Source organism: Onthophagus taurus, chromosome 5, assembly GCF_036711975.1.
Source record: "Onthophagus taurus isolate NC chromosome 5, IU_Otau_3.0, whole genome shotgun sequence".
NCBI lineage: Eukaryota > Metazoa > Arthropoda > Insecta > Coleoptera > Scarabaeidae > Onthophagus > Onthophagus taurus.
Window position 1 is genome coordinate 7,384,820 of NC_091970.1, and position 22,500 is coordinate 7,407,319.

General features: G+C 28.2%; 1 protein-coding gene across 2 annotated transcripts; it reads left to right on the plus strand.

Moving 5' to 3' along the window:
- Positions 1 to 210: 210 nt before the first annotated feature.
- LOC111416298 (something that sticks like glue) lies at positions 211 to 21,620 on the plus strand. 2 transcript variants are annotated; one of them, XM_023048274.2, is made up of 10 exons: positions 211 to 403; positions 477 to 666; positions 717 to 960; positions 5,009 to 5,123; positions 5,176 to 5,790; positions 5,843 to 6,051; positions 8,773 to 9,423; positions 14,810 to 14,944; positions 15,022 to 15,264; positions 19,301 to 21,620. In XM_023048274.2, exons 2-10 carry the CDS (start codon positions 501 to 503, stop codon positions 21,441 to 21,443), a joined length of 4,521 nt encoding a protein of 1,506 aa, XP_022904042.2. In that variant the 5' UTR covers positions 211 to 403; positions 477 to 500; the 3' UTR covers positions 21,444 to 21,620. The 2 variants fall into 2 exon arrangements, with proteins under 2 accessions (XP_022904042.2, XP_071052301.1); XM_071196200.1 differs by lacking the exon at positions 14,810 to 14,944.
- Positions 21,621 to 22,500: the final 880 nt, after the last annotated feature.

Genomic DNA, 22,500 nt, shown 5'->3' on the forward strand with positions numbered 1-22,500 from the left:
ATTAAATTAATAATTTTTTTTAAATAATTAAAATTTTTTTAGGTTGGTACTTAATTTTTGAATTAATTTTTTGACGATTTAATTAATTAAATGTAAAATTAATTATATAAATAAATTATTTACTATCGATTACATTGATTATTAAAAAAAAGTTTTTAATAATCTTAATTAAACAATCTTTTTTAATTTTATTTTATCATTTAAGTTGGTATTGACGCAACGCGCATGCACCAAACAGCGTTCTCCATTTATACTTGTCAAGTGTCAAAAGAAAGAGGAGTTTTTTTCACTTAAAACACTGAATAAAGCGTTTTCCTCCTTATAAATACTTTAATTTGATCAATTCATAATTACCGTTAACGATTAATCCGTTGGAATCAACCCCGTTTAGTTAGTTTTCGATGTAAGTATGAATTATTGATCTTTACACTACTAACTCCTGCATCATACAAAAAAATAATTTTGTACCTTTCTAGGTTGCCGTTTATTTGATTACCACGATGTCGGTTCATTACAAGTTTAAATCCGCGCTGGAATATGACACAATTACTTTCGATGGGTTACACATTTCTGTGAAAGACTTAAAAAATGCCATCGTTCAACAGAAGCGAATTGGGAAAAACACCGATTTCGATTTGCAAGTGACGAATGCGCAAACGAAAGAGGGTACTTTTTGATTATTTCAAGTTGGTTATTTATTAATTATTTTTTCTTAGTTTACGATGATGAAGAAGCTTTAATCGCCAAAAATACTTCGCTTTTAATCGCTCGAATCCCAGTGATACCAAGTAATAAATCAAAAAATTGGGAGGGTTACGGAAACGATTCATCCCAAATAAATCGGAACGAAGAAGGTGGGACAATTTCGAAAGCCGTTGATTTATCGAGTTTGGACGCTTCAGAAGATGATAAAATTAGGGCTATGATTTCGCAGAGTACTCAAGATTACGATCCCAGCAAGTAAGTATTGTAATAAAGCTTCCAAGACTAATTTTACTTGAGAGAAAGAAACATAACCTCAATTCAGTTGACAGTTAATTTTTAGCCCCTCATAATTCTTTTAAAACTCTTGATATCGTTTCTAAACCATCCAAAACGGGAAGATCAATGCCAATTACATCTAATTTATTAGATTTTGAACGATTTTGACCTTAAAAATTAAAATTAATTTAAAATTTGTAAAATTCAACCTTTTTTTGTGCTTGGAGAATCTTGAAATCTCCAATGGACTAATAAAATACAAAAATATACGCTTCAAATACCAAGTTTCATTCAGATTAGTGAAGAATTAAAGAAGATATGAATAAAATAAGTTTTGGAATTTTGAGTGGTTCGAAAGAAATCCGTTAGATGGCGCTCCCCGGATTTTTTTGACATTGTCATTATTGACGTTAACGAATTTAAAAATAGAAATCTGTAATTTAACCTCTTTTTAAGCTTGAAATCGCAAAATTATTATTAACCCTTTGTGTCCCAAGAAGAAATTTTAGCAATGTATGAAATCCCCCCATTCAAGGGGGATAATGGTACTTGAGAGTATTGTCAAGCATTGAAATATATTTTAGTGATGTTGCAGTATACAGAAAGCTTTTATTGCTAATATAAAAATAATACATTTTTTATTACGTTAGAAAATAAGTAACAAAAGTTCTTTCCTTCATTACAACATAAATAAACATTGCATGCAGTACATTTTGAGTGGGGGTCAAAAAAGATGCTAATTCAAAAATTCTAGTTTAGAAAAAATATAAGTAGTCAACAAATAGTTCAAAACGTGCCCTATTATGAGTTAAATATATTCCCTAAATTTCATTTTCAAAATTTCCGTCATTTTTGGAGGGCTGTAGCTCCTTAGGGGAGCTGAAGTCGCCCATGGTTCACATATTAAAGTACTCTTAAAATTGCCTAAAGAATCACCCCCTGAAGTGTGGGCACGTCATTCAGATACACCCTGTATATAAAAATTTTTTTGAGATTATGTTCTTAATTATTGATCAAATCAAAAATTTTTATTAACAATATTTGTTTAGAATTACTTCAGGAACAGTGTTTGTTAATACAATTTTTTTCTAACTTGAAATTTTAATTTCCCTCTGAATAGTATGCTATCAAAATTAATTATCTCAATAATTATTGTTTTTATCAAAAAATGTTTTAAATAAAATTTGTTTCAATTTCGATTTTGAATCAATTATCTTAATAAAAAATTTTTACATCTCTATTAATTAAGCATCTAAGTATAATTATGTTTAAAAACGGAAGAATTGTTATTTTGAGGTTATCTCCTTAATTATTGATTCAATTAAAAAAAAATGTTGACAAAGTTTGTTTAGAATTGTTTCAGGAACAATTTTTGTTAACACAATTTTTTTCTAACTTGAAATTTTAATTTCCCACTGAACAGTATGCTTCAAAAATTAATATTTTTGAGGTTATATCCTTATTGTTGATTTAATCAAAAAATGTTGTTAACAAAATTTGTTTAGAATTACTTCAAGAATAGTGTTTTTTAATAAATTTTTTTCTAACTTGAAATTTTAATTTCCCTCTGAATAGTATGCTATCAAAATTAATTATCTCAATAATTATTGTTTTTATTAAAAAATGTTTTAAATAAAATTTGTTTCAATTTCGATTTTGAATCAATTATCTTAATAACAAATTTTTACATCTCTCTTAATTAAGCATCTAAGTATAATTATGTATAAAAACGGAAAAATTATTATTTTGAGGTTATCTCCTTAATTATTGATTAAATCAAAAAAAAATGTTGACAAAGTTTGTTTAGAATTGTTTCAGGAACAATTTTTGTTAACACAATTTTTTTCTAACTTGAAATTTTAATTTCCCACTGAACAGTATGCTACAAAAATTCATATTTTTGAGGTTATATCGTTATTGTTGATTTAATCAAAAAATTTTGTTAACAAAATTTGTTCAGAATTACTTCAGGAATAGTGTTTGTTAATAAAATTTTTTGCTAACTTGAAATTTTAAATTCCCACTGAACAGTATGTTACAAAAATTAATATTTTTGAGGTTATATCCTTATCGTTGATTTAATCAAAAAATTTTGTTAACAAAATTTGTTTAGAATTGCTTTAGGAACAGCGTTTGTTAATAAAAAATTTTTATAACTTGAAATTTTAATTTCCCACTGAACAGTATGCTTCAAAAATTAATATATTTGAGGTTATATCCTTATTGTTGATTTAATCAAAAAATTTTGTTAACAAAATTTGTTTAGAATTACTTCAGGAATAGAGTTTGTTAATAAATTTTTTTGTTAACTTGAAATTTTAATTTCCCACTGAAGAGTATGCTACAAAAATTAATATTTTTGAGGTTATATCCTTATTGTTGATTTAATCAAAAAATTTTGTTAACAAAATTTGTTTAGAATTACTGCAGGAGTAGTGTTTGTTAATAAATTTTTTTGCTAACTTGAAATTTTAATTTCCCACTGAACAGTATGCTACAAAAATTAATATTTTTGAGGTTATATCCTTATTGTTGATTTAATCAAAAAATTTTGTTAACAAAATTTGTTTAGAATTACTTCAGGAATAGAGTTTGTTAATAAATTTTTTTGTTAACTTGAAATTTTAATTTCCCACTGAAGAGTATGCTACAAAAATTAATATTTTTGAGGTTATATCCTTATTGTTGATTTAATCAAAGAATGTTGTTAACAAAATTTGTTTAGAATTACTGCAGGAATAGTGTTTGTTAATAAATTTTTTTTCTAACTTGAAATTTTAATTTCCCACTGAACAGTATGTTACAAAAATTAATATTTTTGAGGTTATATCCTTATTGTTGATTTAATCAAAAAATTTTGTTAACAAAATTTGTTTAGAATTACTTCAGGAATAGAGTTTGTTAATAAATTTTTTTGTTAACTTGAAATTTTAATTTCCCACTGAAGAGTATGCTACAAAAATTAATATTTTTGAGGTTATATCCTTATTGTTGATTTAATCAAAAAATTTTGTTAACAAAATTTGTTTAGAATTACTTCAGGAATAGAGTTTGTTAATAAATTTTTTTGTTAACTTGAAATTTTAATTTCCCACTGAAGAGTATGCTACAAAAATTAATATTTTTGAGGTTATATCCTTATTGTTGATTTAATCAAAAAATTTTGTTAACAAAATTTGTTTAGAATTACTTCAGGAATAGAGTTTGTTAATAAATTTTTTTGTTAACTTGAAATTTTAATTTCCCACTGAACAGTATGCTACAAAAATTAATATTTTTGAGGTTATATCCTTATTGTTGATTTAATCAAAAAATGTTGTTAACAAAATTTGTTTAGAATTACTTCAGGAACAGCGTTTGTTAATAAAATTTTTTTCTAACTTGAAATTTTAATTTCCCACTGAACAGTATGCTACAAAAATTAATATTTTTGAGGTTATATCCTTATTGTTGATTTAATCAAAGAATGTTGTTAACAAAATTTGTTTAGAATTACTGCAGGAACAGCGTTTGTTAATAAAATTTTTTTATAACTTGAAATTTTAATTTCCCACTGAACAGTATGCTACAAAAATTAATATTTTTGAGGTTATATCCTTATTGTTGATTTAATCAAAAAATTTGGTTAACAAAATTTGTTTAGAATTACTACAGGAACAGCGTTTGTTAATAAAATTTTTTTCTAACTTGAAATTTTAATTTCCCACTGAACAGTATGCTACAAAATTTAATATTTTTGAGGTTATATCCTTATTGTTGACACAAAGGGTTAAAAAAGCCCAAAATAAGAGACTCAAAAAGTAAAATAACCATTTTTCAATTCATTTGGTATAATCATTACAATATTTAGGTTATGTATTAAAATAATTAATTAATTAATAAATTATCGTTATCTTTTCTTGTTACATTGCTTACGTTTATTTTGAGGTTCAACACTAAGTAAGTGATTAATCAAAAATATTAGTTTTGAGCCTTTATCTTTGTTAATTAATGTAACCATTAAAACTTGCACGTTTTATTTTTGCAGCTATATGAAAATTCGCGGTGCGAACCAAGTGGGAGTTGTTCCATTAAATTACCGCTGTTATAAATGTCACCAGCAGGGGCATTGGATTAAAGATTGTCCGCTAAGCCAAGGACCAGTAAGTGACTTTTACAACAAATTAAATTAGATCAATAACATAATTTGTTTAGGATCCGGTTGAAATAAAAAAAAGTACCGGAATTCCTCGCAGTTTCATGGTTCCTGTTGAAGGCCCCCAAGTTCAAGGCGCAATGATGACCCCAAACGGTTCTTACGCAGTACCAGTTTTAGACCACCAAACGTACACCCAAAAACAACAACCCCCACCACCCTCAATCCAAGAAGAACAACCCGAAATTCCAGAAGATCTCATTTGTTCGATTTGTTCCGGCTTATTAACCGACGCCGTGATGATTCCTTGTTGCGGAAATTCATTCTGCGACGAATGCATAAGGAGTTCGCTGCTTGAATCTGAAGACCACGAATGTCCAGATTGCCACGAAAGAGATATTTCGCCGGTTACGTTGATTCCTAATCGATATCTAAGAAATTCAGTCGCTAATTTTAAGAACACAACGGGGTATATTAAAAAACCGAGCTATAAAGCGCAGGTTCAAAAAGTTCCGGCTAAAATTGAGGCGGAGGTTGAAAAGGAAGTTGAGGTTATCATTGAAACGAAACCGGAAAAGGAAGAAAAAGAGGTGGATAATGAAGAAAAAACTGTTATTAGTGAAGCCGATTCTACAGAACAAAGCAAAATTAACACGAAAATTGAAGAAAATAAAGTAAATGAATATACTTGTTTAATTAAATAATATTAATTTATATCATTATTAGGAATTGGAAAGTGGAGATGTCAAAAAAGAGCCTCCCCCTTTAAAAGCAACGCTAGAAGGACCCCCGGGGGTTTCGCCAATAAGAGAAAAATCACCAAAAAGACTTCAACCGAAAAGAAATGGCCACTCATCAAATCATAGCGAGGTTAATGAGGGCAGAAATCGAAAATCGAGGGAGAATTCACCAAGAAGACCATATGAAACTACTTTGTAAGTCTAAATGTTTAAAATGACCTCAGGAACACGATGAGTACACACAATTTAAATTTGGCAGTAGCAAAAAAAATTACGCGTCATTTCCTTAAGTCTAAATTTGCAATTTTAATTTTTAAACATTTTTTGCTTCTAAAATATGTAAAGTATCCTTTGTAACACGATTAATACACACATTTCAATTTTGGCAATGACAAAAATACTTGGTCTCTTAACTTCCAAATTTGCAAATTTAATTTTTTTAATTTTTTTTTATTTCTAAAATGTTTAAAATTACTTAAGGAATACGATGAGTACACACAATTCAAATTTGGCAGTAGCAAACAAAAATTACGTGATTCCAAAGGCATTTCCTTAGCTCTAAATTTGCAAATTTTAATTTTTAAAAACTTTTTTGTTCCCTAGATGTTCAAAATGATCTAAGGAACACGATGAGTACACACAACTCAAATTTGGCAGTAGCAAACTAAAATTACGCGATTCCAAAGGCATTTCCTTAGTTCTAAATTTGCAAATTCTAATTTAAAAAAAATTTTTTGTTCCTAAGATGTTCAAAATGACTTAAGGAACACGATGAGCACACACAATTCATATTTAGCAGTAGAAAAAATTATTCAACCGATTGCAAAAAGTCATATTTTTAGGTTTAAATTTGTAATTTTAATTTTTGAACATTTTTTTGCTTCTAGAATATGTAAAGTATCCTTTGTAACACGATTAATACACACATTTCAATTTTGGCATAGACGAAAATACTTGGTCTCTTAACTTCCAAATTCGCAAATATAATTTTTTAATTTTTTTTTGTTTCTAAGATGTTTAAAATGACTTAAGGAACACGATGAGTACACACAATTCATATTTGGCAGTAGCAAACTAAAATTACACGATTACGAAGTCATTTCCTTAGCTCTAAATTTGCAAATTTTAATTTTTAAAAATTTTTTTGTTTCTAAGATGTTCAAAATGACCTAAGGAACGCGATGAGTGCACACAATTCAAATTTGGCAGTAGCAAATTAAAATTACGCGATTCCAAAGGCATTTCCTTAGCCCTAAATTTGCAAATTTTAATTTAAAAAAAATTTTTTGTTCCTAAGATGTTCAAAACGACCTAAGGAACACGATGAGTACATACAATTCAAATTTGGCAGTAGCAAACTAAAATTACTCGATTCTAAAGTCATTTTCATAGCTTTAAATTTGCAGATTTTAATTTTAAAAATTTTTTTTGTTCCTAAGATGTTCAAAATGACCTAAGGAACGCGATGAGTACACACAATTCAAATTTGGCAGTAGCAAACTAAAATTACGCGATTCCAAAGGCATTTCCTTAGCTCTAAATTTGCAAATTTTAATTTAAAAAAATTTTTTTGTTCCTAAGATATTCAAAATGACCTAAGGAACGCGATGAGTACATACAATTCAAATTTGGCAGTAGCAAACTAAAATTACGCGATTCCAAAGGCATTTCCTTAGCTCTAAATTTGCAAATTTTAATTTAAAAAAAATTTTTTGTTCCTAAGATGTTCAAAATGACCTAAGGAACACGATGAGTACACACAATTCAAATTTGGCAGTAACAAACTAAAATTACGCAATTCCAAAGGCATTTCCTTAGCTCTAAATTTGCAAATTTTAATTTTAAAAAATTTTTTTGTTCCTAAGATGTTCAAAATGACCTAAGGAACACGATGAGTACATACAATTCAAATTTGGCAGTAGCAAACTAAAATTACGCAATTCCAAAGGCATTTCCTTAGCTCTAAATTTGCAAATTTTAATTTAAAAAAATTTTTTTGTTCCTAAGATGTTCAAAATGACTTAAGGAACACGATGAGCACACACAATTCATATTTAGCAGTAGAAGAAATTATTCAACCGATTGCAAAAAGTCATATCCTTAGGTCTAAATTTGTAATTTTAATTTTGGAACATTTTTTGCTTCTAGAATATGTAAAGTATCCTTTGTAACATGATTAATACACACATTTCAATTTTGGCAATGACAAAAATACTTCCAAATTGGCAAATTTAATTTTTTTTGTTTCTAAGATGTTTAAAATGACTTAAGGAACACGATGAGTGCACACAATTCAAATTTGGCAGTAGCAAACTAAAATTACGCGATTCTAAAGTCTTTTTCTTAGCTCTAAATTTGCAAATTTAAATTTTTTAAAAATTTTTTGTTGCTAAGATGTTCAAAATGACCTAAGGAACACGATGAGTACACACAATTCAAATTTGGCAGTAACAAACTAAAATTACGCAATTCCAAAGGCATTTCCTTAGCTCTAAATTTGCAAATTCTAATTTAAAAAAATTTTATTGTTCCTAAGATGTTCAAAATGACCTAAGGAACACGATGAGTGCACACAATTCAAATTTGGCAGTAGCAAACTAAAATTACGCGATTCCAAAGGCATTTCCTTAGCTCTAAATTTGCAAATTTTTATTTAAAAATTTTTTTTTGTTCCTAAGATGTTCAAAATGACCTAAGGAACACGATGAGTACACACAATTCAAATTTGGCAGTAGCAAACTAAAATTACGCGATTCCAAAGTCATTTTTTTAGCTTTAAATTTGCAAATTTAAATTTTTTTGTTCCTAAGATGTTCAAAATGACCTAAGGAACACGATGAGTACACACAATTCAAATTTGGCAATAGCAAAAAAATTATTAATTGAGGTTTTACTAATTAAATTAATTTTTTTTAGATCTCGAATGGAAGAAAGACCCGGAACTCCAACTGTAGATGAACCTGGAAACACCGTAGTTGCAAACCCCCCTGGAAATACTTCAAACACAAATTATTCAAACCCAAGCGGTCCTTACCCAACAGCTCCCCCATCACATGGAGTTTTACCTCCGCTTATGGGGATGCCTCCCCCTCATCTTCAAGGACCTCCACCAAATTTCCAACAAAATCAACCCCCTCCTGGGTTGTATTCGACTCAAGGGCCACCACCTAATTACCGAATGCCTATGGCTGCAGGAAATCCGCCCGGTCCTTATATGGGGCCGTATAACGCACCAACAAGACCTCCAATGTTTGATCATACAAGGCCCCCAATTCAAGGACCACCTCCTAATTATGCGGGTTATCCCCCAAGATCGAGAGGAAGAGATTTTGGGTCAACTAGAATAAGAACACGCACTCCTCCAGGGATAATAGATGATCCTTTAGAGGCGTTTAATAGAATGCTTCGGGAAAAAGATGAGAGGGAGCGAAGGGCTAAACAGCGGAAAGGTCGGAGTTATAGTCGTAGCACAAGTAGGAGTTATAGTAGATCGCCGAAAAGGGGGCGAAGTCGATCTCCGCGTCGGAGAGGATCAAGGAGTAGATCGAGATCGTTCAGTATGAGCAGGTTGGTTTTTTTATTACATCTTAGATGGATTATTTATAATTGGCGTTTTCTGTTTCATTTTAGTCTAACTGTATTTATTATTTTATTTTCTTCGCATGCCTATTTATCTAATACTTATACTCTATTTTTTAATTTGGAGGAGTGTTTTCAAATTGAAGCGCCAAAAAGAAGGTCAGCTATTAGTTTTAAGCAAAAATTATACTAGGCAAATTCGAGATGCTAAACATTCGGGTTTAGCACTTCTCTCAGAATGGCTAAACCCAAATAATTTTAGTTCTAGGTCTTGTGTTAGTTCTAGTGATAGTGCTAGTGTAAAACTAGAACTAATACTAGACTGAGAACTAGAAACATTCGGATTTAGCCGCACGTCTCTTAAGACGGCTAAATCCGAATGATTCTAGTTCTAAGTCTAGTGTTAGTTCTAGTGTTAGTTTTAGTGTTAGTCTAGTTCTATTTGTTATTGAGCGCTAGGTTATTGTATATTTTTATTAAGCTATAATGGGCACTGCCTTCCCCGTATTAATACGTTATCAAAAAAAACTATTTTCTTTATTTTTGTTTCAAAATAATTTTTCCAAAAATTTTTTTTAATAAAATTTATTAAAAAGAACAATTTGGGGTTAAAGATCGTCAAAAATCCTTCATTTTGATACCAAACTCGATATATTTCTGTTTAAACCCAAAAAAGTTAGTTTAAAAACCATCAAACGTCAAACTAAAAAATTCAATTGTTTTTTTTAATTAAAAATTGATATCTCCGAAACGATTGGAGATAAATAGGTGGTGTTTGGACTCTTTTCAAATAATTTTTTCATTTCTTATTTAATTTCGTGTTAAAAACCCCGATTTTCTTTATCTTTATTTTTCAATAATTTTTACAAAATATTTTTTTTAACAAAATTTATTAAAAAGAACAATTTGGGGTTAAAGATCATTAAAAATCGTTTATTTTGACACCAAACTCGATATATTTCCGTTAAAACCTAAAAAAGTTAGCTTAAAAACCATCAAACGTCAAACTAAAAAATTCAATTGTTTTTTTTTAATTAAAAATTGATATCTCCGAAACGATTGGAGATAAATAGGTGGTGTTTGGACTCTTTTCAAATAATTTTTTCATTTCTTATTTAATTTCGTGTTAAAAACCCCGATTTTTTTTATTTTTTAATAATTTTTCAAAAAAATTTTTTTTAACAAAAAAAGAATAATTTGGGGTTAAAGATCATTAAAAATCGTTCATTTTGACACCAAACTCGATATATTTCCGTTAAAACCCAAAAAAGTTAGGTTAAAAACCATCAAACGTCAAACTAAAAAATTCAATTGTTTTTTTTTATAAAAATTGATATCTCCGAAACGGTTCGAGATAAATAGGTGGTGTTTGGACTCTTTTCAAATAATTTTTTGATTTCTTGCTTAATTTCGTGTTAAAAACCCCGATTTTTTTATTTTTATTTTTTAATAATTTTTCTAAAAAATTTTCTTTAACAAAAAAAGAACAATTTGGGGTTAAAGATCATTAAAAATCGTTCATTTTGACACCAAACTCGATATATTTCTGTTTAAACCCAAAAAAGTTTGCTTAAAAACCATCAAACGTCAAACTAAAAAATTCAATTGTTTTTTTTTAATTAAAAATTGATATCTCCGAAACGATTGGAGATAAATAGGTGGTTTTTGGACTCTTTTCAAATAATTTTTTCATTTCTTATTTAATTTCGTGTTAAAAACCCCGATTTTTTTATTTTTATTTTTTAATAATTTTTCAAAAAAATTTTTTTTAACAAAAAAAGAACAATTTGGGGTTAAAGATCATTAAAAATCGTTCATTTTGACATCAAACTCGATATATTTCCGTTAAAACCGAAAAAAGTTAGCTTAAAAACCATCAAACGTCAAACTAAAAAATTCAATTGTTTTTTTTAATTAAAAATTGATATCTCCGAAATGATTGGAGATAAATAAGTGGTGTTTGGACTCTTTTCAAATAATTTTTTGATTTCTTACTTAATTTCGCGTTAAAAACCCCGATTTTTTTATTTTTATTTTTTAATAATTTTTCAAAAAAATTTTTTTTAACAAAAAAAGAACAATTTGGGGTTAAAGATCATTAAAAATCGTTCATTTTGACACCAAACTCGATATATTTCCGTTAAAACCGAAAAAAGTTAGCTTAAAAACCATCAAACGTCAAACTAAAAAATTCAATTGTTTTTTTTAATTAAAAATTGATATCTCCGAAACGATTAGAGATAAATAGATGGTGTTTGGACTCTTTTCAAATAATTTTTTGATTTCTTACTTAATTTCGTGTTAAAAACCCCGATTTTTTTATTTTTATTTTTTAATAATTTTTCAAAAAAATTTTTTTTAACAAAAAAAGAACAATTTGGGGTTAAAGATCATTAAAAATCGTTCATTTTGACACCAAACTCGATATATTTCCGTTAAAACCGGAAAAAGTTAGCTTAAAAACTGTCAAACTAAAAAATTCAATTGTTTTTTTTAATTAAAAATTGATATTTCCGAAACGATTGGAGATAAATAGGTGGTGTTTGGACTCTTTTCAAATAATTTTTAGATTTCTTACTTAATTTCGTGTTAAATTTTCTCTATTTTTATTTTTCAATAATTATTACAAAAAATTTTTTTTTACAAAATTTATTAAAAAGAACAATTTGGGGTTAAAGATCATTAAAAATTGTTCATTTTGACACCAAACTCGATATATTTCCGTTAAAACCGGAAAAAGTTAGCTTAAAAACTGTCAAACTAAAGAATTCAATTGTTTTTTTTAATTAAAAATTGATATCTCCGAAACGATTGGAGATAAATAGGTGGTGTTTGGACTCTTTTCAAATAATTTTTTGATTTCTTGCTTAATTTCGTGTTAAAAACCCCGATTTTTTTTATTTTTTAATAATTTTTCAAAAAAAATTTTTTTAACAAAAAAAGTATAATTTGGCGTTAAAGATCATTAAAAATCGTTCATTTTGACACCAAACTCGATATATTTCTGTTTAAACCCAAAAAAGTTTGCTTAAAAACCATCAAACGTCAAACTAAAAAATTCAATTGTTTTTTTTTTAATTAAAAATTGATATCTCCGAAACGATTCGAGATAAATAGGTGGTGTTTGGACTTTTTTCAAATAATTTTTTGATTTCTTACTTAATTTCGTGTTAAAAACCCCGATTTTTTTATTTTTATTTTTTAATAATTTTTCAAAAAAATTTTTTTTAACAAAAAAAGAACAATTTGGGGTTAAAGATTATTAAAAATCGTTCATTTTGACACCAAACTCGATATATTTCCGTTAAAACCGAAAAAAGTTAGCTTAAAAACCATCAAACGTCAAACTAAAAAATTCAATTGTTTTTTTTTAATTAAAAATTGATATCTCCGAAACGATTGGAGATAAATAGATGGTGTTTGGACTCTTTTCAAATAATTTTTTGATTTCTTACTTAATTTCGCGTTAAAAACCCCGATTTTTTTATTTTTATTTTTTAATAATTTTTCAAAAAAATTTTTTTTAACAAAAAAAGAACAATTTGGGGTTAAAGATCATTAAAAATCGTTCATTTTGACACCAAACTCGATATATTTCCGTTAAAACCGAAAAAAGTTAGCTTAAAAACTGTCAAACTAAAAAATTCAATTGTTTTTTTTAATAAAAATTGATATGTCCGAAACGATTAGAGATAAATAGGTGGTGTTTGGACTCTTTTCAAATAATTTTTAGATTTCTTACTTAATTTCGTGTTAAATTTTCTCTATTTTTATTTTTCAATAATTATTACAAAAAATTTTTTTTTACAAAATTTATTAAAAAGAACAATTTGGGGTTAAAGATCATTAAAAATCGTTCATTTTGACACCAAACTCGATATATTTCCGTTAAAACCCAAAAAAGTTAGGTTAAAAACCATCAAACGTCAAACTAAAAAATTCAATTGTTTTTTTTAATTAAAAATTGATATCTCCGAAACGATTAGAGATAAATAGGTGGTGTTTGGACTTTTTTCAAATAATTTTTTGATTTCTTACTTAATTTCGTGTTAAAAACCCCGATTTTTTTATTTTTATTTTTTAATAATTTTTCAAAAAAATTTTTTTTAACAAAAAAAGAACAATTTGGGGTTAAAGATTATTAAAAATCGTTCATTTTGACACCAAACTCGATATATTTCCGTTAAAACCGAAAAAAGTTAGCTTAAAAACCATCAAACGTCAAACTAAAAAATTCAATTGTTTTTTTTAATTAAAAATTGATATCTCCGAAACGATTAGAGATAAATAGATGGTGTTTGGACTCTTTTCAAATAATTTTTTGATTTCTTACTTAATTTCGTGTTAAAAACCCCGATTTTTTTATTTTTATTTTTTAATAATTTTTCTAAAAAATTTTCTTTAACAAAAAAAGAACAATTTGGGGTTAAAGATCATTAAAAATCGTTCATTTTGACACCAAACTCGATATATTTCCGTTAAAACCGAAAAAGTTAAGTTAAAAAACATCAAACGTCAAACTAAAAAATTCAATTGTTTTTTTTAATTAAAAATTGATATCTCCGAAACGATTGGAGATAAATAGGTGGTGTTTGGACTCTTTTCAAATAATTTTTTGATTTCTTATTTAATTTCGCGTTAAAAACCCCGATTTTTTTATTTTTATTTTTTAATAATTTTTCAAAAAAATTTTTTTTAACAAAAAAAGAACAATTTGGGGTTAAAGATCATTAAAAATCGTTCATTTTGACACCAAACTCGATATATTTCCGTTAAAACCGAAAAAAGTTAGCTTAAAAACTGTCAAACTAAAAAATTCAATTGTTTTTTTTAATAAAAATTGATATGTCCGAAACGATTAGAGATAAATAGGTGGTGTTTGGACTCTTTTCAAATAATTTTTAGATTTCTTACTTAATTTCGTGTTAAATTTTCTCTATTTTTATTTTTCAATAATTATTACAAAAAATTTTTTTTTACAAAATTTATTAAAAAGAACAATTTGGGGTTAAAGATCATTAAAAATCGTTCATTTTGACACCAAACTCGATATATTTCCGTTAAAACCCAAAAAAGTTAGGTTAAAAACCATCAAACGTCAAACTAAAAAATTCAATTGTTTTTTTTAATTAAAAATTGATATCTCCGAAACGATTGGAGATAAATAGGTGGTGTTTGGACTCTTTTCAAATAATTTTTTGATTTCTTACTTAATTTCGCGTTAAAAACCCCGATTTTCTTTATTTTTACTTTTCAATACTTTTTCCAAAAAATCATTTTACTCCTCCGAATTAAAAAATAGAGTATAGTAACCTAGTAGATTGTTCATAACGTATTTTGTTGTCCATATCACGTGTTGGTTGACAATTTTCAGATCGCGATCTCGGTCTTTTTCGCCAAGTCCAAGGAACGCTGCTTCATCGTATCGAGAGTACTCGCCTAGACACGCATCTCCTAGATGCAGGAGACCACCTTCGCGGTACAGATCACCAGTTAGATCGCCCCAAAGGTACATGACAAAAATGAAACAGAAAATGTCCCAATCTTGAAATAATTTTTTTATTAAAAAATTAATTTTTTTATTAGATACAGATATAAAGAGGGCCCAATAATTGATAGAAACCGCGATCGCGATTATGATAGACACCCAGCGAGGGAGAGGGATCGAGGATATAGTAGAGATCGCGATTATGGGGGTGGATATCATCACTACGAGAGGGAGCGCGGACGTTGGCCGCCTACTTCTGGGAGGATGATCCAGGATAATTACTACCCAGCACCGGAAGTACACTCGATGCAGCAACACCCACCGGCCGCCGCCTCCAACAGGTATTTTATGCAATGTTTGCTATCGTACATTATTAGCGTTAAAGCGATCTGTAATATTTTTTTGCGACCGATGCATGAAAAATTATCGATTATTAATAACAGCAATGTTATAAATGTACCGTTAAAAGTATCTATTAAGTTTTGAAACGAAAATTTGGGTTGAAAACATTTAAAGTTGAAACGAATCTGTGATATTTTATTGTCGATGTATTTATAATACTATTTATGTAATATTTTAGAATTAAGTAAATTCACTATTTGTTATGTTACATTGTAAATATTATATATATTACAAAGTCTTTATTTATAACTGAATCAATTTTTTGATCGAAATGATTTTGCAAAATAATTAAAGGTTTTGTTTTTCTTTCACTTGATGTATAAACTTGTTAAATAATAATGCGTGTACCAAATAATCCCAGGATAAAAACAATAATCAAGGAGAAACAAAAAGGTGCAGGGGAGAGATCAACAAAGAAGAATTTCTATTTAAACCAGTGCAATTTTTACCATCTTTCTGTACATGAACTGATGTTCTTGTTTGTAATTGATGGCCAATTGCAAATAAACAGTTAATGGCAAACGGAATAATTCATTTTAATTTCCAAAAAAAATTTAGTTTGAATTTCTAGAATATATGGATGTGTGTGTGAATCTATTTTCGATACCAACGTTTTATTTTTAAACTAATTAAACACAATTTTTCCCACTCCTATAGGATCAATCAAAATAATGACTATTGAGTAACTTAAAATTATTTCAAAATTAATCTCAATAAATAAATCTCCACAAGATTTCCTTTAAAATGAGTATAAACACGATATATTTATTTTAAAAAAATCGGAATAGGGACTACTTCCGGTTATCAATGTCAAATTTAATTTTGTTAAATTATTATAAAAAATCCTTTGAAATGAATCCAAACACGATGGGGTTATCTCAAAAAATCACCGAGATATTGATATTTTTAATAACTTGCCAACTTCATGTTGATTAAAATTTGCCTAATTTTGTGATCTCCTTAATCTTCATCGAAAATCCTTTAAAATGAATCCAAACACGATGGGGTTATCTCAAAAAATAACCGAGATATTAACATTTTTAATATGTTGCCAACTTCACGTTACTCAAATATGTCAAATTTTTTTTATATCTATGTTATTTATTAAGATAAATTAGTCATGTTTGGTCTCATTTTAAAGGATTTTTCATGAAGATTAAGAATATAACAAAATTAAGCGTGACGTTTATAACCGGAAGTTGCCCATATCTTGATTATTTTTAAAGTTTAATATGTCATTTTAAAGTATTTCTAACGACTATTTTATTTCTATTTACATCAAAATGACATGACATTTTTAATTTTTAAACGAAATCGGGAAATGAGCTACTTCCGGTTGTTCACATCAACGTTAATTTTGTGATTTTCTTAATCTTCATCGCAAATCCTTTGAAATGAATCCAAACACGATGGGGTTATCTCAAAAAATAACCAAGATATTAACATTTTTAATATGTTGCCAACTTCACGTTACTCAAATATGTCAAATTTTTGTTATATCTATGTTATTTATTAAGATAAATTAGTCATGTTTGGTCTCATTTTAAAGGATTTTTCATGAAGATTAAGAATATAACAAAATTAAGCTTGACGTTTATAACCGGAAGTTGCCCATATCTTGATTATTTTTAAAGTTTAATATGTCATTTTAAAGTATTTCTAACGACTATTTCATTTCTATTTACATCAAAATGACATGACATTTTTAATTCTTAAACGTAATCTGGAAATGAGCTACTTCCGGTTGTTCACATCAACTTTAATTTTGTGATTTTCTTAATCTTCATCGAAAATCCTTTAAAATGAATCCAAACACGATGGGGTTATCTCAAAAAATAACCGAGATATTAACATTTTTAATATGTTGCCAACTTCACGTTACTCAAATATGTCAAATTTTTGTTATATCTATGTTATTTATTAAGATAAATTAGTCATGTTTGGTCTCATTTTAAAGGATTTTTCATGAAGATTAAGAATATAACAAAATTGAGCTTGACGTTTATAACCGGAAGTTGCCCATATCTTGATTATTTTTAAAGTTTAATACGTAATTTTAAAGGATTTCTAACGACTATTTCATTTTTATTTACATCAAAATGACATGACATTTTTAATTCTTAAACGTAATCGGGAAATGAGCTACTTCCGGTTGTTCACATCAACTTTAATTTTGTGATTTCCTTAATCTTCATCGAAAATCCTTTAAAATGAATCCAAACACGATGGGGTTATCTCAAAAAATAACCGAGATATTAACATTTTTAATGTGTTGCCAACTTCATGTTTGTTCAAATTAATTTTTTTTGTATCTTTTTTATCTTTTGAGATAAATTAGTCGTGTTTGGAGTCATTTTGAAGGATTTTTCACAAAGATTAAGAAAATCACAAAATTAAAATTGACGTTTATAACCGGAAGTTGACCATAACGCGGTTATTTTTGAAGTTAAATATGTCAAGTTTGTACTCATTTTAAAGCATTTTTAACGATTAATTAATTCGAAAGTGATAAAACATTTTTATTTTTTTAATTATAATTAAAAAATGAGCCACTTCCGGTTGTCAAATTTGACATTAATTTTTCGATATTTTTAATTATTGCAAAAAATGCTTTAAAATGAATCCAAACACGATGGGATTATCTCAAAAAATAACCGAGATATTGACATTTTTAATGTGTTGCCAACTTCATGTTGGTTCAAATTAATTTTTTTTGTATCTTTTTTATTTTTTGAGATAAATTAGTCGTGTTTGGAGTCATTTTGAAGGATTTTTCACGAAGATTAAGAAAATCACAAAATTAAAATTCACGTTTATAACCGGAAGTTGCCCATAACTCGGTTATTTTTGAAGTTAAATATGTCAAGTTTGTACTCATTTTAAAGCATTTTTAACGATTAATTAATTCGAAAGTGATAAAACATTTTTATTTTTTAATTATAATTAAAAATGAGCCACTTCCGGTTGTCAAATTCGACTTTAATTTTTCGATATTTTTAATTATTGCAAAAAATGCTTTAAAATGAATCCAAACGCGATGGGGTTGTATCAAAAAATAAGCGAGGTATTGATGTTTTTAATGTGTTGCCAACTTCATGTTGGTTCAAATTAATTTTTTTTGTATCTTTTTTATTTTTTGAGATAAATTAGTCGTGTTTGGAGTCATTTTGAAGGATTTTTCACGAAGATTAAGAAAATCACAAAATTAAAATTGACGTTTATAACCGAAAGTTGACCATAACTCGGTTATTTTTGAAGTTAAATATGTCAAGTTTGTACTCATTTTAAAGCATTTTTAACGATTAATTAATTCGAAAGTGATAAAACATTTTTATTTTTTAATTATAATTAAGAAATGAGCCACTTCCGGTTGTCAAATTTGACTTTAATTTTTCGATATTTTTAATTATTACAAAAAATGCTTTAAAATGAATCCAAACACGATGGGGTTTTATCAAAAAATAAGCGAGATATTGATCTTTTTAATGTGTTGCCAACTTCATGTTGGTTCAAATTAATTTTTTTTGTATCTTTTTTATTTTTTGAGATAAATTAGTCGTGTTTGGACTCATTTTAAAGGGTTTTTCACGGAGATTACGAAAATCACAAAATTAAAATTAACCGGAAGTTGACGCTATCTCGGTTATTTTTAAAGTTAACCATATCGTGTTTGTACTCATTTTAAAGGGTTTTTAATGAGCTTTCCAGATAAGATTAAAAATAAATTGTTGGTGAAATAATTAAATTAAAATTTGTGCGAATGAACATAAAATCCATTCCTAATCTTTTATAAAGCTCAACTTCACTCACTCGGAGTCCCGATGAGCTCATCACCGCTGTTGAAGACCCGCATCGAGAAGATTTATCCGTTAGTAGGTAGCCTCAAAACTTCTTTAACGACTCTTTCAATCAAAAAAATAACACCGAATTTTTTCAGCATTTAAATGACATTTTGAAGTCGTTTTTTCTGTTTAGGTACTCATCCCGCGAGAGTTATCCACCGTATAAACCGGAAACTCACCATGTTCCACCGCCAATCATACCACCAACTCATCACGCCCCCCCACCGCGAAGATATGAAGATATCGCACCTCCAGGAACTGATCAACCCCCGATTCCTGGCGAAGAGATTCCACCCCGTTATGATGATCGATATCAATTTAATCCCGAGGTTTCTAAGGAACGTTTTATTCCAAACGAAAAAGAAAAAGAGAAAGAGAAAGATAATGTTAGAGATTCTTTAATGAGAGAAAAAGAAGATAATAAACGAAGGGGTGAAGAAGATAAAAGGAAATTTGAGGGTTATAATCGTTCTCCACCTCAAAGAAAAATTTCGCCGGAACAAAGATCTAAAAAAGATCGGCATGAGAGTCCTGATAAACATAAAAGAAGACGACATGAAAGTACTGAAAGGGAAAAAGTTGAGCATAAGAAAGATGAGAGGCATCATCATTCTGATGATGAAAGATCGAAGAAGAATAAAGAAAAGAAGAAAAAGCGAGAGAAAAAAGACGAGAAGGATAAGAAGAAGAGGAGAGAGAAAAAGGATAAACATGAAAGAAAGCGTGACGAAAAAGATCAAAAGAAAGAGAAGAAAGAAAACGATGTTCTAAACGAAATTGTGCGAGAGAAAGAGAAAGATGTGGAGAAGAATCGGGTTGTTTCGGAAGACACGAATATAAAGAGACTCGACGAATTAAAAGAAGATATTCGAAAGAAATCAGAAATTGAGCAACCAAAAGAAAATTTAGAACAAAAAGATAACCAAATAGATTTGTACGAAGATTTCTTACAAGAAGGGGTTGACACAAAGCTAATCGAAAATTATATTAAAACAGAAAAAGATCCCCAAGGATCAAAAACCCCAGAAATGAAACACCAAGAAGAAGAAGTCAAAGAAAATATTGAATTTCCACCCGAAAACGAAACATGTAAAGACGAAGATGTGTTAGACATTCACGCAAATGAATTGGAATTGAAGTCGGAGTTAGATAAAGAAGTGTTGGCCCCACTTCCGGAAAAATCAAGATGGGAACTCGAAGATGATGGCTCCCCAACGATGGACACAAAATTAGACGGAAAACAAGAACGTTCTGGAAAAGTTACAAATGAAGTATTAAAACGCGCCGAAAATGCGATTTTTGCAAAAGCAATCAATGCAATTCGCCCGATTGAAATAAAAAAGATCAGCGTTGATCGCGCAAAATTATACTCAGATCAAAAAAAACCTGAAGAATTACGAACAATTTCCACCACCAATTTCAACTTTGAAGAAGAAATCTCCGATCCAAACAAAATCGAATCAGAAATCCAAAAACCCCCGAGATTATCAGTCAAAGAACGCCTAGGCGTTAAAGTCGACGATATCGACCGAATCGTAAAAGTTTCTTTTGATCGAAATCGCTCGAGGAGTTTATCTCCACTCAGTAAAAGAACAAGGGATGATCCAATACAAATGGGGAGAAACATCGAGATTGAGAGTCGAAATCGTTACGAGAAATCATCGAAGGATATCTCGGATCAAAGATATGGAAGGAATTTTAATCCGAGATCGAACGCCGATCATGAAAGAAGACCACATCGAAGCGGGGTAAAAATCGACGGGCGAAAAGATGATCCAAAACGAAAACGATCAACAAGCCGAAGCGCTAGCAAAGAACACAAACACAAAAAGAAAGATAAAAAACAAAAAAAAGATCACCGTAGTCGCAAACACAAAAAAGACGACAAAGAAGACGAAAAAAAAGAAGAAATCCCGCAGGTTAAAACCACCGAAAAAAGAAAACCCACTTTAGATGAAGCCAATTTTGAGCCAGATTACGATTTAGAATCGGAATCGGAAAAGGAAGAAATTAAAGTAACGACGGATGATCTTAAAAAAGTTATTAATAAAATTGAGGAGAAAAAAGAATCATCGTCCTCCGATTCTTCTGATAGCAGCTCGGAAGAAGAGCGTAAAAAGAAGAAACATCGAAAACATAAGAAAAAAAGATCGAGGAAAGACTCGACGTCATCTTCGAGTTCGAGCGATTCGGATTCCTCCGAAGAGGAAAAAGAGAGGAAGCGAAAGAAACACAAGAAAAAGCAGAAGAAAAAGAAGAAGTCTAAACATAAATGATTAGAAAGGCAAGTGAAGTATTTGAAGAAAATGTTTGGGATAAAAAAAGATGACTAAGAAAATTTGCTTCATTTACTTCTATTCTAAGTGTTTAATAATTGAAATTTAATAATTTTCATTATTCTTTAATTTGGATAGTAATAAGATAGTCTAAATAAAATAATTGTATACTCTAAACATTTTTTATTCTCCTTTTAATCAATGTAATTTTTTTTGGTGCTCATCGTGTTCCTTAGGCCATTTTGAACATCTTAGGAACAAAAAAAATTAAATTTGCAAATTTGGAAGTTAAGGTATCGAATATTTTTGTGATTGCAAATTATGAGAAATAGTAGTTTTAGAAATTAAAATTTCAAAAAGTCATATCTTCTTTATTTTTTAACGTAAGAATGTGTTTTATATCTCAAATTAAAGCTCAAACATTCTAAATTATGAAAAATTGTAAAATTGGCATAGACAGTTTAAAAAATTAAAAATTTCAAAAAATCATATCTTCTTTATTTTTAAAGATAAGGATGCGTATTATATCGTAAATTAAAGCTCGAACATCTTAAATTATGATATGATATAGAAAATATGGGATTTGATTACAAAAATTTTAAGAAATATCATCGTAAACGAAAAATTGTAAAATTGGTATAGACAGTTTAAAAAATTAAAAATTTCAAAAAATCATATCTTCTTTATTTTTTAACGTAAAAATGTGTTTTATATCTCAAATTAAAGCCCTAACATTCTAAATTATGATATGATACAGAAATGATAGGGTCCGATTATCAAACTTTGGAGATATATCATCATAAACGAAAAATTGTAAAATTGGTTAGACGGTTTAAAAAATTTAAATTTGAAAAAATATCTTCTTTATTTTTAAAGATAAGGATGTGTATTATATCTCAAATTAAAGCATAAAGATTCTAAACTATGATATGATACAAAAATGATAGGGTTCGATTATAAAAATTCTGAGAAATATCATCATAAACGAAAAATTGTAAAATTGGTCTACACTTTAAAAAATCAAAAATTTCAAAAAATCATATCTTCTTTATTTTTT